Source organism: Myxocyprinus asiaticus, chromosome 7 (genome assembly GCF_019703515.2).
Source record: "Myxocyprinus asiaticus isolate MX2 ecotype Aquarium Trade chromosome 7, UBuf_Myxa_2, whole genome shotgun sequence".
Classification (NCBI taxonomy): domain Eukaryota; kingdom Metazoa; phylum Chordata; class Actinopteri; order Cypriniformes; family Catostomidae; genus Myxocyprinus; species Myxocyprinus asiaticus.
Window position 1 is genome coordinate 32,768,906 of NC_059350.1, and position 19,689 is coordinate 32,788,594.

The 19,689-nt window shown below is 38.6% G+C and overlaps 1 protein-coding gene across 8 annotated transcripts in view; it reads right to left on the reverse strand.

Annotated features, from left to right (window-relative positions):
- Nucleotides 1-19,689, reverse strand: part of si:dkey-92j12.5 (multiple PDZ domain protein) — a 104,934-nt gene that overhangs the window by 81,775 nt on the left and 3,470 nt on the right. For 6 of the 8 annotated variants that reach the window (XM_051702317.1, XM_051702316.1, XM_051702314.1 and 3 more), the window contains exons 2-10: nt 14,812-14,864; nt 14,345-14,514; nt 6,122-6,316; nt 4,120-4,256; nt 3,741-3,960; nt 2,564-2,686; nt 2,134-2,328; nt 1,897-1,999; nt 1,647-1,735 (exon numbers count right to left, since the gene is read on the reverse strand). In XM_051702317.1, the coding sequence (XP_051558277.1) occupies nt 1,647-1,735; nt 1,897-1,999; nt 2,134-2,328; nt 2,564-2,686; nt 3,741-3,960; nt 4,120-4,256; nt 6,122-6,316; nt 14,345-14,514; nt 14,812-14,864 (1,285 nt within the window). Of the gene's footprint in view, nt 1-1,646; nt 1,736-1,896; nt 2,000-2,133; nt 2,329-2,563; nt 2,687-3,740; nt 3,961-4,119; nt 4,257-6,121; nt 6,317-14,344; nt 14,515-14,811; nt 14,865-15,084; nt 15,285-19,689 lie in introns of those variants that run through there. The other 2 variants (XM_051702318.1, XM_051702313.1) reach the window with 2 other exon arrangements.

Genomic DNA, 19,689 nt, shown 5'->3' on the forward strand with positions numbered 1-19,689 from the left:
ACCAAATGCAGTCTAGGTCATACTTCCTTTTACCTCGCATAGTTTTGTTCATGGTTTTCGAGGATAAAGCATGTCATGCAACCTACCCATGTTAGCATCTGCCTTTTTGGCTAGCATCTACCTAGTAACATGAACTGATGGCAAAATTGGATGCACAGCTTTTGACATCAACAACAAAATATATTGGAAGTTTTTTCCCTCCCTTTTAAAAGTTGATTAGCCTATTTATTTTGCCATCCTAACAATCCAAGATTATACGGTTCGTGGCATTGTATTATTTGTATTTCGAATTGTTTTTCCCTGTTGTTCATGCCCCTATCAGAATAGACCCACCAGTTGAGAACCACCTGCTTAAAATATTATTCACAGTTACTGTGGTCAAATGTTGTTTTCATAAACTAATGACAGATTTACACTTATACAAACACAATACAAGCAGCAATGTAATTAATCATACATGCTGCTACCATTCAGCCTAAGACAAACACTACAATGTAAACAACCATCACACACCACTCCCACGCATAAACACACATACACAAACACCCACACACCCACATATACACACAAAAGCGGCAGCAGAAGCAGTAATTGCCAAAAGCCCAGCCGGAAAGCTCTGAAAAATTAATCCAAAAGGGATAATAGGTTCACCACCAATTCTCCCTTAAAATCATTAAAAGTACATAAAAAAGTTATGTATACACACACACATAAGGAGTCAAAGAATAAATGTAGTTCCAAACATAAGTTCGGGAGGAGCTTGTTCCTCTTGGCCTGTCAGTCATATCCCAAGGATATATTAGCGGCTCCCCATCTCCACCTTTACATTTCTTAATGCCTGTACCAATTATTATTTCAAAATTGTCATTCTATTTCTTGCTTTCTTCAGATAGTACAGGAGGGGATCTCAGAGCTCAAGCCCAGTCCTGTGCCCCCCCCCCCCGTTATGGACAGCACGCCCAATCAGTTTACCTAAAAGGGACAGTTCACCCAAAAATGATAATTTTCTCATCATTTACTCACCCTCATGCCATCCCAGATGTGTATGATTTTTAGAAGATTTTTAGAAGAATATTTCAGCTCTGTAGGTCCATACAATGCAAGTGAATGGTGACCAGACCTTTCAAGCTCCAAAAATCACATAAAGGCAGAATAAAACTAATCATAAGACTCCAGTGGTTAAATCTATATCTTCAGAAGCAATATGATAGGTGTGGGTGAGAAACAGATACATTTCTACTTTAAATCTCATTTTTCCCATTCAAGTGAAAGTGGAGATTTATGGTAAAAAAGGATTTAAATATTGATCTGTTTCTCACCCAAAGTGATTGCATTGCTTCAGAAGACATATATTAAATCACTGGAGTCGTATGGATTACATTTATGCTGCCCTAATGTGCTTTTTGGAGCTTCAAAGTTCAGGTCACCATTCACTTGCATTGAAAAGACCTACAGAGCTGAAATATTCTTCTAAAAATCTTTGTTTGTTTTCAGTAGAAGAAAGTAAGTCATACACATCTTGGATGGCATGAGGGTGAAAAAATGAAAAATTTTCCATTTTGAGTGAACTTTTCCTTTAATGTGCTCGACGACTATATGAACCTGTGAACTCGTGAAACAAATTAATTTGACATTTTCGAACTCACAGTAATGATGTGATCTCCAATGTGAATTTTTCCATCCTGATCCACTGCACTTCCCTTTAGTATGCTCTTTCCTACAAACCCACTGGACTCTAAAAACACACAGAGGGCACCAATCAACATTCATTTTAAACATTTCATTTAGTCAACACATAATATATTTGTTTGCTTTTGACCTTTACTCTGTCTCTCAGACTGATGGGTAAAGTAATCTCTCATCATCTTAAAAGATAACAGTGATCAGAAATCATACCTGCGTTCAAGTTTTCCATTGATTTGGCATTGTTGATGTCCAAACCATTCTTGCCATTAGTGAATCTGACACTGATTGGGTTTTCCTTTCGCTCTACTAAATCCTGTACAAGGATAATGCTTTTATTATTAGCTAACCAAACTTTTATTATATTGTACTTGCAAAATCATAATAAAGCAATAGACATATAGATGTGCATCCACACATGCTCAGGATCACACACGCTCAGCACTGCACCTGTCTCCGCACCAGAATGTCCTGTTGCTGGGTGATGGGGGGTGAAAGGTCAACATCAGTTGTTTCCCTGGCGATGAGAAGTCTCACTTTGGAACCAGCGAGTCGGAGCTCCCGTGCCACTTCCTCACTGCCCATGGAGGACACATCCACATCACCGATCCTGAGGAGAAGATCTCCACTACGCAACCTACCATCCTGTGTGCAAACAACCGCACAAGTCAAGGGATTTGGGTGCACATTAAGACTCTGTTTTATAATTGTGTCGAAAATTTCCATAGCTTTCTACTCTCTGTTAGTATAATACTAAATTGGCATTACATAAATTACCACTTTTTGTATAATCCAACACTCTCTGTTTGCACAATCAAAACATTAACATTACATAAATTATTGTGCATGTGTCTGTGAACACATCATGATTAATTCATACCTTTCCAGCTACCCCATCAGTTAGGATGGTTTTAACCATGATGCCAGTACTCCTCCCGCCCACAATGCCAAAGCCCAGACCCAATCCATCATTCTGTAGCTCAATCAGATGAATTTGTCGAGGCTGTGGAACAAACTTAATCAGTGATTTTATAATAAGTATAGTAATTTTAATAGAAATGGGCTCCATTTCATCATAATTGATCGACTCCCACCATTAGCAGGTATTCTTACTGTCACATGAGACTATGCTCACAGCAAACACCAAAATTAACTACCTTGTGTAAAGGAAAGCTAATGTATAAGATTGTACTGTGCTGTCTGTACTCCACTTATTGTGGTGATGTAATCAGATTACTGCAGTTCTGTAACATAATAATAGATTTATAGTTATAAGACATACAGTAAAACAGTTGTGAAGCAGTTTCAGAGACAAAAGCAGGACACTCTTTACTACTCATTCTTTATTATTTATATATTAAGTTATCAAAACACAATGCAAGTTTGGGAATTATGTATTTTTAAAAAAAATTCTACAAAGTAGAAGTATTTTAGCTCACATAAAGTAGCCACCCTTTGCCTAGATTTTAGCTCGTTAACAGTAGAATGCATGTTCATGTGAGAACTTGCACTGTTTTTAGCTCTAAACAATGTAAGTTCTTGTATGAACCGAAAGGACAATTTTTGCTAATAAATGACTTAACATTCAGGTGGTTTTTAAACAAAATCTATCATATGCCTTCAGAAGACTTGCAATATGAAGCACAAGTCGCATTGACTACTTTTAATACATTATAGTAATAATACATAATATAGTAATAATAATGTATAATAATACATTTGGGTGCTTTTTAAAGCTTTAAAGTGAGGTACTATCTACTGCCATTGTATTGAATAGACAGACCAGAATATTCATTAAATTCTTTCCTTTTGTGTTCCATATTAGAAATAAAACCTTACAGGTTTGGAATGACATGATTTAGTAAAATATGATATTTTTTCAACTTTTCCTTTAAAGATACACCTTTGGTTCAAAAGGTTTTTCAGATAACGAGAAACATAAATTCAGTCAAATGTGTTACAGCACAATGTTTGACTATAAGTGTATGTTTTAAGAAATCTAAGGTAAAACCAATGTTATATAATACCAGATATATAAAGGTTTTAAGGAACCTTACACTGAATTGTTCAGCAAGGCCAGGGAGGTTTTTGAGAGAGACAGTGTGGCTCATCCGTGGTGGTGGGCTGAATCTGGGGATTGGCCCTCTGGCTACAATCAAGGTTACCATGGGGGCAGCCTCCTGCAGAACCTTGACAGCTTGCTCCTGTGTTACTGATGAGTCAAACTGTGTTCCATTCACTGCTAAAATCTGATCAGCCTCATGAAGACGTCCATCACTAAGACAGGACAGGAAGAGGGTAGGAAAGAGCTATAGATCTGAATCAAGCGCTCAGACTTCACTCAGTAAACGTAAGCTCCAGAATAGTGCAGCTCTGACCTCTTATAATCTATGCAGTTTCGCTGTATTTGTATCAATGTCTGTGTTTATACTTTACCTGTATGCAACTGAGCCTGACTGAATCTCCTGTATGAAGATACCATGACCGCTACTGCCTTCAGTCTCCACACCAATAATGTTGATGCCTAAAGCGCTCTCTCCCTTCTCCAGGTCAAAACTAAGCACAGTCCGACCCTGACAGAGAAAGAGAGAGAGATAAACTCATGTTCACTCCAAGATAAGGGTTCTGGCCCTGTGGAAACCAGGAAGTAATCACGTTCACATAATCAATGAGAGCAATTTCGAGGTTGCATTTTTGTTCTAAAATTATATTTTTTAACTCGACTGACATTTAGGATCAGTGTTGGAGTGTAGGGTTAATAAAAAATGCATTCCTGTTTACTGTATTACATCATTTACAACTAAAAATACAATTCACTTTTGGCACCACTCTGTGGACATTTCACTTAAGTTTCCATCCGTTCAACAACACTTCCAGCTTCAGCCACTAGAGGCAGTGCAATTGTTTTGCAGACCTGAATCAGCACAAGATATCTCCTTAAAATGTTTTTAAAATAACTGGAAATGGTTTGTCGGACTTACAAAAGTGAGTAAGTTCATTTTTATAAGCTATAATATTAACTTTTTTATCTTTCGGTAGTCCTTAACTTTTCTGTTAATGCGTCAAAACACAAACACAAAGGCAACACATCGCACGGCTGCTGGTTTCTCACTCTTGAAAAAAATTATTCACAGCTATGTCAGTTTAAAACGTTTACAGCAATCAAACTAAGCTAAGACTTAATTGTCAGGAATATTTCATTCCAACTGTAACATGGTTTTTTATATAGGCACTAGGGGTGGGCATATGAACAAAATCTTATATCACAATATGAATAATTTTGTGTTACGATAACATTACACATCACAATATAGTAATTTTTTCCTGGAAAACCAATAAAAATTGGTTTATATATTAAATACGAAAATGAAAACTACTTCCTCATAACATTTTCTCTTAATTTGGAACTTGACAAACATAAAAAAAAAACAAAAAAAAGGAAAGAACTAGGTTTTAAATCAACCTAACGATAATGCTAAATTATTGTCTGATAAATTGTAGACCAATATTATTGTCATTATAAACTTTCCTCAACAAACTCAACATCTTCTCAAAGCAATGCAACAAAGAAATAATACATAAGTAAAAAAAAATATCCAATGAAAATAAACACTTCATTAGGCTCTTAAGTCATCTCTGTAGAGAATATATTCATATCTGAAGGCAAACATGGCTGGTGTGCTTCCTAATATCTAACATCATTCGAACAGAATTTTAATAAGGGTGATGATGTGTAGTTTAAAATCCAATTATTTTGGTACATGACACAGTGTTGTTGCTGTTTAATTCAAATGGGTCACGTAAGATTTGTGGATCTGTGCCGCAATATTGAGAGAAGCCAGATTGAGTAGCGTAAGTGATCCTGCTCTGTGCTCTCCTGTCTCTTGATGCACAAATATCGGAAGGCCTGCTGGAGATAGCATCCGCAACACTCACGTCAAACAGAGATGCCACGTGTGTCAGATGAGAAGCCAATACAGCACGTAGGAACAGCTTCTGCTGTTGTAGCCCATCCACCTCAATGTTCGACGTGTTGTGCATTCCGAGATGCTATTCTGTTCACTAAAATTGTACAGATTGGTTATCTGTTACGGTAGTCTTTCTGTCAGCTCGAACCAGTCTGGCCATTCTCCATTGACCTCTCTCATCAACAAGCCATTTCCGTCTGCAGAACTGCCACTCACTGGATGTTTTTTTTTTTTTTTGGCACCATTCTGAGTAAACTCTAAAGACTGTTGTGCATGAAAATTCCAGGAGATCAGCAGTTACAGAAATACTCAAACCAGCCCAATTAAACCAAAAACGGTAGAAATTCCTGAGATCACTTTTTTCCCCATTCTGATGATTGATGTGAACATTAACTACATCTCCTGACCCGTATCTGCATTTCATATTGGCCAGTCCAAATAGGCACTATGGCCATTTTATTGGGGCGTACCTGGGCCACGGACTGCAGTACTGAAATATCCTCTGTGATGCAGGTTGCAAAAGTCACATGATTGTTGGATCGACAGTGGTCATTGTGTCGTTGGGCTGAGAGGTAGGAGTCTCTGTGCCTCAGAATGTAGGAGGGGTGGGATGCACTCAAACCATCCACATCATCACTCACAGACTGAGATGTTCTGGGAGAAACCTAGACAAACACAAAGCCAGAGTGATGAAGTAAACTGATGTTCTCTTAAAGTACATTGTCAGCAAAGTGGATATTTTGAAATCTTGGAGTGATATTTAATGTTTGTCTATCAAAAGCATTCTTCCTCCAAGTATCCTTTGAGAAAGATGCATCTGCCTTCATCTGTTCAAGTGCATGATCTGTTGTTTAGTTTAGCTGGTATTTCTTCATCACTATGTCAAGTTGAGAAATATGCTGTAAGTCAAAGCAAGACCCCTGTCCTGCTTAAACCTTTTAAAAAGTTTATGTGTGTGATACATGCCGTACGTGATCTCTTGGACTTTTACTCATTTACTTATCCGAGCTTAACCTGTTAGTGTATTTGCGAGTGTCTGCACAGCTTTAGTGGTCAGCTCAGGTAAGTAGCTTATACAGCTTCAGTTTGGTCCCTGCTAATGTTTTCACAGAATCAACATCTCTAAATACTTCTCACTCTTTCTCTCTTTCTCTCAAATACAAACACAGACAAACCAAGGACATCTATCTATCTATCTATCTATCTATCTATCTATCTATCTATCTATCTATCTATCTAACTATGTCTGTATGCATATGCAAGGCAGGCTAATAAGAGGTCTGAAACACAATCACATGTAGTCTAGACCTATGTAAAAAAAGAATATGGCTTATTTACAAAATATGGTCAGCCAAATGTAATATACTAAAAGAAAGTTTTTTTGCTGTTAATTGCTTTTGTGATATAATGTGTATTAAGAAATAAATGTAATTTTAAATGACTATAGGTCATTTCATTCAATGACATTCAAAAAAATGAAGAGATATTTCTTTTGCTATATGTAATGTCCTTGAATGACTGAATGAATTCTTTAGCAATAAAAAATACAGAGTAAATGACAGAGATTCCACTGATATTTCTGAAAGATGCGAGGCATTAAACTAGGTCTGTCAATCGATTAAACTTACTATTGATTAATCTCATTCTGTCCTTTTAAAAAGGAAAAATGTCTATGTGAAATAATTGTGTTTTGCAATTTGTATAGAATTCACACTTTCTTTTCTCACTTGCACAAAAAACAGATCCTACATTTCTAAAACTGCATCAAAATGCACGAGGAATGTAAACACTGAACTCAGTGCAAATCTTCAATAATTAAAACAAAAATAATAACTTTCCCCACACTTGATGCATTAGCATTTCTGTGAATGACAGTGTTTCGCTCGTAGGTGGTATTTCATAAATCATAAAACATATTTAATTAATTGAACTGAATCAGAGAGTGCGAAAGGGCGTAATGAGTCTAAGGGGTGTTGGCAAAGGGTTTTTGAAAACATACTTGGCCCCCGATGAACTTTGATATGGCCCGCCTTGAAGTATATGACAAGAGTGAAAAAAAAAAAAAATGCTATTGACGCAGCTTTTCATTGCATTAATTTATCAGATTGCAGAGTAATGTTTTTTTTTATTTATTTTATTTTTTTATGTATAATGAAATTATAAAGGAGAGGAACAAGGGCAGCTTTAATATTTTAACATAAAACAGTTTGCAGAGCCTGAAATTCGGTGCGGCTATTGCGCACAATTTTAGTAATTCCCGCAATGTTCATAATGCGGGAAATTCACACAAACTTTTATTCACTTTACAGTGCAGCTGCAAATGAGTCTCTATATTAGTAAATCAATAGATACAGATGAACAAATCATATCAATAAACTTGTTTTTATATTAAACTGTAGTTTGTTGCACGAGTAAATCCGCTCTGTCTCTCCCTCTCTCGCTCTCGTGCAGCTGTCAGCAGTGTCAGAAGTGTAAGCACGTGAAGAGAAAAAGTGCTTTGTCGCATTGATACTGAACTTACCTGTTAATTCGACATGCAAATGGTGTTATACCACGTCTCCATAAGCAAGCGACGCGATAAAAATATATCGTTCCTGTTCATAATCAGCAAAGCTGTTAACATTGCATGTGCGTAATGGCAAACGCCTTTCATATCTTGGCGCTCCCTCTTTTTTCATAATGCAGCACATTTGCAAGAAAGGCAGAAATAGCAAAAATACTTTGTGTAATGTACCAGCTGCATGATGAAGAGAGACACTTAAACACCTGCTACATCTCTCATCTCCATCTCTAGTTCCATCCAGGGTCGTAAATAAATGGAGGCTCTGGGCTAAAAAATCCACCAGCAATCTGATATCGTTCCAAATTAATATATCCAATGCGTTCTTCATTTGAATTTTCACTGAACATTATTTGTTTCGTGCCGTCCGTTGTGCAGATGGTGCCGAGTCAGTGGTGGATTCTTGCACCAAAAACGCGCACAGATGGGCACTCCGCTTCTCACACTTTGTATCAGTTCGGTGTCATGCTCACACGCTAAAATTATCATATGCTACAATGTAGTTATAATAATATTAACAAAAATAATATCTGGATGTGTTAAATAGCCTTGATGTTAAATAAAACGTTATTAATGATACAATAATAATTTTACAGAACATTAACCATTTCATATCTCTGACTAATGTTCATTGTTTTATTTAATTGGTTTGAAAGAGTTGCTATGTTTTTTTTTTTATAAGCTCCTCGCTTGTAGGCTATTAATTTAATAGTCAAAATATTTGGAAATATGTGAATGAGGTAAAAAAAATTTAGTAACAGTGCTGAAATAAATTCCAGCCCCTGAGTTTGTTATAATGCAGTGTTCTCTTTTGGTCCACGGCCCTCAATCAGGATGGATTTTTGGCCCTCCGTAGGAAAAGTCTGGGCACCTCTGCTGTAAACAATATATTGTTAATTGTTTTTTCATGCTACCTAATGCATTAACTAATGTTAACAAATGGAACCTCATTGTAAAGTGTTACCAGTTACTTTCTAAAATACTTCTAACTGAAAAGATTTACTTTTTCCGCTCAACGAATTAAAATTATGTCTAAATGTATTCCTTGATCATTGTCACACACAAATTATACACTCAGGGCTGCGTGTTTCTCCCTTACAATGACTCATTACGGGGCACATGCCCTTTAGCTGTCACATAAATGCAAACAGACCTGCATATGAACATAATTCATGTTTTAAATGTACAAATAACATTATTTTAAAAATATGTCTGAACCAAGTAATGTCCTTAAAAGTAATTTATTTGAAAGTACTTAAAAGTTATTGAAACTTGGGGCCTGGGTAGCTCAGCGAGTATTGCCGCTGACTACCACCCCTGGAGTCACGAGTTCAAATCCTGGGTGTGCTGAGTAACTCAATGGGGCACATGGTAAGTTGTGCATGGATTGCGGAGAGTAGCATGTGCCTCCACATGCAGAGTCTCCACGGTGTCATGCACGACAAGCCACATGATAAGATTGACTGGATTGACTGTCTCAGAAGCGGAGGTAACCGAGACTTGTCCTCCACCACCCAGATTGAGGTGAATAACCGCACCACCACAAGGACCTACTAAGTAGTGGGAACTGGGCATTCCAAATTGGGAGAAAAGGGGATAAAAAAATAAAAATAAAAAATTATTGACACTTAATTGAAAGTAACTGTAATCTGAATACAAGAATTTAAAACTTGATGTGCTACACTACTTTTTAACTACTTTTTGAATACTTTGCAATCAGACTACACCTAACACTGGTCTAAAAAAAAGGCATATCTAGTATTATTACTTTTCATTTAAACCCATAACTAATTAAAGCATGTCCTTGAAATATGACTGGTTGTAAGGACTGATTTAGACTCATTTTCTTAGGGCAAGCTTTTGAATGGGAAAACACATTAATGAGAAAACTAGCCAATTGCTTCACAGAATGAAAATAAAAGAAGGAAGTGATAGGCTTGATTAAAGAATGACTCATAAATAACTTAATATAAAGCCTATGATTATCCATGCCAGTGACATGACCAATGCACTAAGAGCACAAGGATTATCTGATATATAGATACAGTTTGCAGCAGTAGGAAGCTATTTCATATGGCATGTTAGTAAACCCAAAACCATGCAGTGGTTCAAGAAAAAATGTGGTTTAGGTTAATGTTTTAATTACTGGAAATGCTTATCTTAGCGTCTGCTGCTTCTCTAATTTTGGTCTGCGAAAGGTTCCTTAGACAATCAGTTGTGGTTGTACCTATTAAAACCGAATTTAGCACCTACAGTACTTTGTCTATTTTTATGATGATATCTGAGGAGCTTAATGATCTGAGCTACTCTGTGGTTCCACTGAAAGCTTCAGCCAACACAAGGCATTTTTAAAATAAGACTTCCCATAATTACCCTGCATCTTAACACACTCACAGACACACATAAACCTACTGTATGTTGCCTAATTTACACACTGTGAACCTAGACCACCTTTCCCTTGTACCCTTGAATACCACCTAACACTTCCCACTCATATCTATTGGGTTTCTTTGACCTATTTTTTATGCCTCAATGTTGCCAGACATCAGCAAAGTAAACTTCAAAATATGGTAAACACTAGCTCAACTGGCATTGCATTCACCAGTCCCATATCAATGTCCTATCTTTGAGCCAGGTTTGTATCATGTGTTTTTTCACAGAATAATACAGCAGAAAATGTCTAGTACTGTTATCATGAGTATGACATGATGTAGTCAGGCAAGAGGTGAATAAAAACAATCTGCATCATGGAATGTTTGTAATGCAGCACCCTGGGTGAAGAACTGCTAAAATGGATCTACATGTACATTTCAAGGTCAGGTAAATTCTTCAGTGTTAGCTTGTCAGCATAAAGTATACTTGTATTCAATACACTTTAAATCTTGGTCAGTTGCCATGGGTGCCAATGATAGAGATGTGAGAATCACAAGCATTTTTCCTAGAGAAAAATAGTGCTGTCAGTCAATTCAAATATTTAAACTTGATTAATAGCATGACTTTTCATTGTTAAAGGGATAGTTCACCCAAAAATGAAAATTCTCTCATTTCCTCACACTCATGACATGAGTTTCTTTCTTCTGCTGAACACAAACATAGATTTTTAGAAAACTATTTCAGCTCTGTAGGTCCTCACAATGCAAGTGAAAGGATACCAACATTTTGAAGCTCAGTCGTATGGATTAATTTATGTTGCCTTTATTTTCTTTTGGAACTTAAAAATGTTGGTACTCATTCAAAGAAAATAAACAAAGTCACATGATGTAGATGATGAGAGACTTTTCATTTTTGGGTAAACTATATCTTTAATTGCGTTTAATCGCAGATTTTGAAAGTGATGAAATTTGACTCTATTTTTCAAAATGCATTTAGTTCCTTCTTAGGAAATAAAATAAAAACAATATGTACTGTAACAAAAATGCTTATTAACATTTTCCAAACAAAAACTTTCACAGTATAAAGATAGAAATGCACTAAAATAGCACCAATTCAAGTTGTATTAAATGTTTCCTGAAGTCTAAGTTGGATGTTCTCTAATTGAAAGAACTAGTCCCCATAGGTTTTGTATTAATTGCAATGTGCATTAAATCTCTTAAATTCTCATTTTCCACAATATTATTCAGCCAGCAGACTATGGTTCCCTATCTGTCACTCACTCGATGTTGTGTCGATGTAGTGACACTGGAGCCCTAAACACCTCTGATCTTTGAGAAAAGGCCAGTGGGAATTGGCGAGTGGAATTCGCATGCCACTCCCCCGGACATACGAGTATAAAAGGAGCTGGTATGCAACCACTCATTCAGATTTTCTCTTCGGAGCCGAGCGGTTCTATTCATTGAAGCGAATTCATCCACGAGTTCATTCACCTCATCTGCTGGATTTTACGGCGCATTTCAGCGGCTTCTTCCCCTCTGCACCCGTGGAGTGCAGAGAATGCCCCTGGGTGCTTCGGCAGAATAACAAAAAGAGTATATTCTAAAAAGAGTATATTTTCATTCTAAAAGAACGGCACACACGGAACATCTTTTTAAAGATGCCTTTCCGTTTGTGTGTTATTTCTGGTTGCGGTCGTTATCGCTCCGTTTCTGACGGCCACGATCGCTGTCTTACGTGTCTGGGCGCTGCCCGCACGGAGACATCGTTCGTGGATGGGTCTTGTCCTCATTGCGAGAATATGACCATGGCAACGTTGCGGTCGTGGCTTGCATTCGTAAGAAAGCAATCCACCCCAGCGGCTCCCCGCCTCTGTCCTTCTACCTACAGGTATGAGGCCTTGCCGGTTAGCACTGAGGGCGATTTGGGGACCTCAGTGGGAGCACCTCTGCCGGGTAAACCCCCACAGACCTCCCATTCCCCAGCACGCTCGCTTGCCCCAGTCTGATGGCTGAACTACTCGCTGAAATGGCCGGGACCTTGTCTCGGCTCCTCAGCACAAAACCTGAATGAGTGGTTACATACCAGCTCCTTTTTTACCCGTATGTTCCGGGGGAGTGGCATGCAAATTCCACTTGCCAATTCCCATTGGCCTTTTTTCAAAGATCAGAGGTGTTTAGGGCTCCCAAGAGTGACCCCTAGTGTCACTACATCGACACAACGTCTCGTTCCCTCCATCAGGGAACGGAGGTTACGAAAGTAACCAGGACGCTATCCACTTTGCTACAGCAATCTAAGGCCGGATTCACATATACTCCAGAGCAGTGTGTTTTCATTTCAGCACCCATATTCACAGATTGCAGCCTTCACATTGTGAGCGTGAGATCCATATCTGATACATTTGTTAAGACTTGACATGCTTCTTTGGTAATTAAATTCTGCCTTACAAAAGACGCAAAGTACTTTATTTTTTATCACAAATCCCATCTGTGTTTGTAAGAGGTCCTTTCTCCATTACTTGATCATTTTTGACAAACGCACACAGAACTGTTGTGTGTGTTCGTTTTGTGTGCATCAGTGAAATGTCCCCTGACACATCGCAAAGGTTCCACCCTTTCCAAATTTTAGAACTCACATGCAGCTGAATAAAATGTTAGAATGTCATATTGTTAAATGTGTTCATCACGTTAAAACATTAAAGACAATATAATGCGTTAACGCATTTATTTTGACAGCTCAAATTTTTAACCATTATGTATTGACAGACCTACCATGAGCTCTGAGATTGTTAAGCGATGATACAGTATATTCTTCTGTAGAAGCAACAAGTCAGTGTCATACAAATTTAAACTTTTCAAATTTTAATTTTTTTTTTGTTGAATAGCCAGATTTCCTCCGAAGAACTACACTACCCATAATCCTGAAGAAGGCTCCACCAATCAGAGAAGTTATCATGGAAACTGAATATGCGACAAAAGTGTGACAATTAATTTCCCTACACTCTCAAAATATACTTATATAATTGGAAATATCTGAATATTTTAAGAACTTAATGAAACATATATATATATATATATATATATATATATATATATATATATATTGTTTTTTTACATATAACAAATGACTTTTAGTCAATAATTTAACAGCATATTGTACCATCATTTTTGATTCAATATCATTCATGGGATGAGTAGTTAATAGCCTAATTAAAAGAATATAAGTACACAGTCATGTACCTTTGTCTTTTTGTCTAATTTTTTTTATACTTTCTGGCTTCAAATTAAAGTTTGTAATGTTGTCATTCATCTCAGACCAGGTTAGATTGGTTCATGGCTTAGAACTCTTTATTGGATGATTTTTTTTAAATAATCCCTTTGGAGAAAAGGAATGGAAAAAATGCTTCTGGAACCAAGGCTGCCCAAAAAAAGGGGTCAGTCACTATTGTGCTATTTTGAGGTTAGCTGTGGTATGTCATAAATTTAAATTATAAATATGATATATATGACAAAGCTCTGTCTCCCTGTCTCAGTAAGATTGTTTGCAGTTTAGATCCCTTCACTGTTAATAAAAACTGTTAAATGTAAAATCCCTATAATTACAAATTTTTTCCTCAGAAATCACAAAACCTTTCCATTTAATCAAGGTATCAGTATTGGTATCGATATTGACGATATTGGTCTTGATAATACTTGTTACTGGACAAAAAGAAAAAAGGGCTATCTCCCATCTCTATGGGGAAGGTGATATTTTACTCTCTGACCTGGTGTTGCTGATGCTGTTGTCCAGTCTCTTGCATGATGAGTATCTGGTGGAACAGGGGACTCTGTAAGACACTCTTGAGCAGACTGAGTTTTTCCTCAGTGGGCAGCTCTCCCCTCTCCTTCAGCCTCTCCTGCAGACGCTCCACTGCAATCAATGCACGCTGTGTATCTACACACACACACACACACACACACACACACACACACACACACACACACACACACACAAATTAGTACATTAATGACATGCATATATAAGCCTTCTTCTTTGATGAAGACATGCCCCACATGAGAGTGTGTATACAAGCAGCAGCATGTAATACAATTACAAATGTAGACATTAAGTCACTTCAAGTATTTTAATATCATTAGTTGTGAAAGAAGTAGGACAGACTGAGGGCCACTTAGAACTGTTAAGAATAATATTTGTAAGAGCAGTGCTCCATGAACTGACTTCAGTACATACCCATCATTTTCAACTCTTTGAGTATTGAATTACCACCACTCTCTTCCTGACATCTGCAAAACACACACACACACACACACACACACACACACACACACACAAGTATTGTTAAATTCATGTCAGTTCTCAAAGGAGCATACACAGTAAGCCAATAAAACTCATAAATATATTCAAGATACAAAACAAGGAAAATAAACAGTTTAGTCTGAGCCTACCCAAGAAGTACTTCAGCATCTTAATCACTAACTGGCATGCACACCTTCAGGGCCTTACCTGTGACAGCAGCAGTGACGTTTGGCAGAAAGTGAGAGTGACAACTTGGCAGAGCTCGCGTCTGTCTTTGTAACCGATGACAGGCTTTATGAATTGCATTTACGGATCACTCCATAACTCACTGATCGCTCTGATAACGCCTGAGGTAATCTGTTATTCATGTTGATGTAATCTGGACTGGAGTTTCGTGCCGCTATGGGAGGTTCTCGCGGTGGGCACGCGCTCATCATGTACTGCACGAGCTGTCCTGTTTGAGCTGCGCTGCACCGGTAATGCGCTTACCAGGGCGCTTATCAGCTGTAAACGGACTAAAACTGTGAACGACAGTAATTACCCTGGACAGATGTCCTTACAACCTATCTGATAGGGATTTATCGCCTAGCGATAGGCGGTCTTACACCACGGACAACAATAGTTACAAACGGAAAACAATGAAGAAGGGTTATTTTTAAACAGGCTTTTCATGGTGAGGGTGATTGATATGCAAATATTATACATTATATAGGCAAATGAAAGGGATTTTGCAGTGGCTGCAGTGCTTGGCTGACAAAAAGATGTCAATAGACATTTATAAATATTTGTTATCCAACAAATATATATTTTAAAATAAAATAAAAATCTGTTAAATTTGCTGTAAAATACCGGCAGCTGTGGTTGCCAGAAATTTACAGTAAAAAAATAAGGTGACCATGTTTCAGGTTTACAGTATGTAATTTTGATGCCTGTTTGCCTATATTTTATGGTTCGCTACCATTTTAAATTATATAAACTTGATATAGGGCACAGTGGGACTAAATGCACCACTTGAATAGTGATATCGTGTATATAAATGGGCAATAATTATAGTGCAAAATTTGTCAACTAATGCAAATATTTTTGAGACAATAGATAATACTTATTCAAAATAACTATTTCAGAGAAGGGTGCAAATTTCCTGTTTATTTCAAACACATGTGGCATTTTATAACATCTCAAGTATTCTAAAAACAAATTAATCTATATTTGTAATTGCATGAATCAATCTGAGCCCACTTTGAACATTTTTCATAACAAATCTATTCCCCCCATTTAAAGAAAGCAGTGTGCAACAGGGGGGCTTTTTACCCCAAAATACTATCCTTTTACTTATTGGACAGTTTGATTAAAAAACGTTTGATTTACTTACCTTGAACAAAACTGAAAATTATAAATAAGCATTCTCAAAATAAATGTGTTGATATCAAGGATTTTCATTAGCTATTCATTAAAAAACATTAAAAATTAATTCAAATTGCCTCAAAATCAACCTTTAGACATTACACACAAAGATCTCATGGATCAGAAACATTCTGCAGTGCATTTAGTGACAAACAGGTGTTTAGGAAAGTACTGTGGTAGTTTTTGTTGCTATACAGTGTTTTAGAAGAATATAAAAACAAACTAGCATTTTACGGTCACGGTTTTGAGGAAGGACCCATGATGCAGGAATGGCAATGTAGTTTTATTGAAAAAAATAAACAAAACAACTTAAACAAAACACTCACGAGTACAAATAAAACAAGACAACAATAAAACTGAAAACAAACCGACTGGGGGTAACTGGAATTCACAGGAACAATATGAAACAAACCGACTGGGGGGTAACTGGAATGCACAGGACCAACACGACTAGATTGGGAACAAAACACAACAATCTGGCTGGGAAGATGAGACAAAGGAGAGAATAAATAGAGGAACAGGAGATAGGATACAGATGCTGTCCATAACCACGAGCAGCGCGAATCAGTGCTACCATGGCAACGCTGATTGCCCTGCTGAGCAGCACCTGTGAGAAACACAAGGGAGAGAGAGAGAGAAACAACATCACATGGGACAGCCTGAGAGATGGGCAGAGGAAACTGTCAAAATCCTGCCAACACAAGAATAAACAGGACGAAAGAGGCAGGATCATGACAGGACCATTGGCTGCTGGACTAGACTTGGCTGCTGGACTAGTTGAGATGGCTTGACTAAACCAGGTGGCTTGACTAGAAGTAGAGGCTTGGCTAGGCATGTCAGCTTGACTGGGTGTGCCGGTACAACTAGGTGTGATGGCTTGGCTAGACTTGGCTGCTTGACTTGGCGTAACATTTTGAATTGATGAGATGACTTGGCTTGGCATGGCGGTTTGACTTGGCATGGGGACTTGATTAGGTGTGATGGTTTGGCTTGGTGTAATGGCTTGATTAGACTTGGCTGCTTGACTTGGTTTGGCAGTCTGAATAGGTGAGATGACTTGACTTGGTGTGGTGGTGACAACTTGACTTGAAGAAACAACTTGACTTGATGACATGACTTGATGTGTCAGTATGACTTGGCATAGTGGCTTGATTAGGTGTGATCGTCAGACTTGGTGTGGCGTGTGGCTTGGCGTGGCGGTTTGACTTGGCTTGATGACTTTGATTTGATGGGCCAGCTCGACTTGACGAGAAGACTTGACTGGACACGGGGGCTTAAGCAGGCTCGGTGACGGCCTCATGGAACTGGACAGACTCGTTGACAGCCACAGGGAACTGAACAGGCTCAGGGAACTGGATGGACTCGTTGACAGCCACAGGGAACTGAACAGGCTCAGGGAACTGGACGGACTCGTTGACAGCCACAGGGAACTGGACATTCGGCTCCATGATGGGAGCGAGGACAGACTTGATGACCACAGGGAACTGGACAGACTCGTCAACAGCCAAAGTGAACTGGACAGGCTGTGCGGCAACCGCTGTGGTCGAGACCTCTGGCAGCAACTGGGGAACGACCTCCGTGGCCATGAGCACTGACAGGGGCAGGGAAACTGCAGCAGGAATGGCCGCCGCTTCCTGGCAGTCGGCAGCAGGCTCCTCCGCTTCCTGGTGGTCAGCAGTGTGCTTCCTCTGGCGACTGCATTGCGAAGCCCGAGAGGCGCCCCAAGAAATGGCAGCGGGCTCCTCTGCCTCCTCCTGGCGGTCGGATTTTGGGAATTGGTGCTCCACCCTCGCAGCAGACGTTCAATCTCTGCCAACCGGCAGAGGTAGTCCACCAAATCTCAAATGGGAAAATGAAAAAATGAACTCAGCTCCTCTGGACAGATGGGCTTGTCCAGACCTGCCACAAAAATAAGCCTGAGGATGGTCTCATCAATACCCCGCCCAGAGGTCGGTTTGGCCAACTCCTCAGCAAAAATGTAGATTGGGCAACTATGCTGAAAGCAGACTCGGGGGTCGGACAACCGGGCGAGGCTCTGAGAGACCGATTCCTCAAGGGCTGGAACTGAGTTCAATAAAATACCCATCATGCCTCCGCTGGGTCCACAGATGGCCAGATCGTTCTGTCATAGTTTTGAGGAAGGACCCAAGGCACAGGAACAGCAATGATGTAGTTTTATTGAAAAAATAAACAAAAAACAACTTACAAAATAAACAAAACAACTTACAAACAAAACACTCACGAGGTAATACAAATAAAATGCCAACGATAAAACTGAAAACAAACCGACTGGGGCTAACTGGAATTCACAAGAACAATACGAAACAAACCAACTGGAGGTAACTGGACTGCACAGGACCAACACGACTAGACCGGGAACAAAACACAACAATCTGGCGGGGAAGACGAGACAAAGGAGAGAATAAACTGAGGAACGGAGATAGGATACAGGTGCTGCCCATACTCACGAGCAGCGTGAAGAGAAACAACAGCACATGGCGGAGGATAATGTCAAAATCCTGCCAACGCAAGAATAAACAGGATGAAAGAGGCAGGATCATGACATATACCCCACAGGGCCTTTTGCCCTGGTGTACCCTACAAACCTTCTGGAACTATAAAAGTCTGCTATTCACTTTAAAATTTATTTATATATTTTTTTTCATTGTTTGGCACCTAAATTCATTGAAAACCAGATGGCTCTATAACTTCAATTACTTCCATTATTGCATTTAAAATAACTGAGGATTTTTTTTCTTTTTATGATTAACATTTTATATTGATTCATCTATTAAACAAAGAAAAGCAAAACATATACAAACAGAATCAATATTTAACCCCCACTATTACCCCCACCCCCCCACCCCAAATCACCAACCCCACCCCAAATCACCAACCCCACCCCAACCCCCTACACCCCAGTGGTCACATGATTATAGACACACAAATAAAATAAATAAATAAAAAAAATAATAAAAAATAAACATTTTCTGGGGCAAAATAAAAATTGAGTGCCCAATACCTCACACATCAAACTTCAACCAAAATTCTTGGATCGTAACACCCCCCCAAAAGACATGGGTTATGTCTCCATCATCTGGTTGACATCGCCAGCAGGTGGGTGTGTCTTTAAGACCAAGCATATACAATCCAAAGGGTGTCCAATAGAATCTATGTAAAATCTTGAATTGCATAAGACACACCCTTGCATCTCTAGATGCAGACTTGATGTTTTTTAGAATCCTAGCCCACACTCCCTCCTCCAATACCAAGTTTAAAAATTTCTCCCATACTCTCTTGATAGAAGTTAAAGCTCTGTCCCCCAGACTCTGAATTATCAGGGAGTAATACACTGATGCCTCATGACCTTGTCCAAAAGTAGTAATCACCACTCCCAGAGTATCTGCT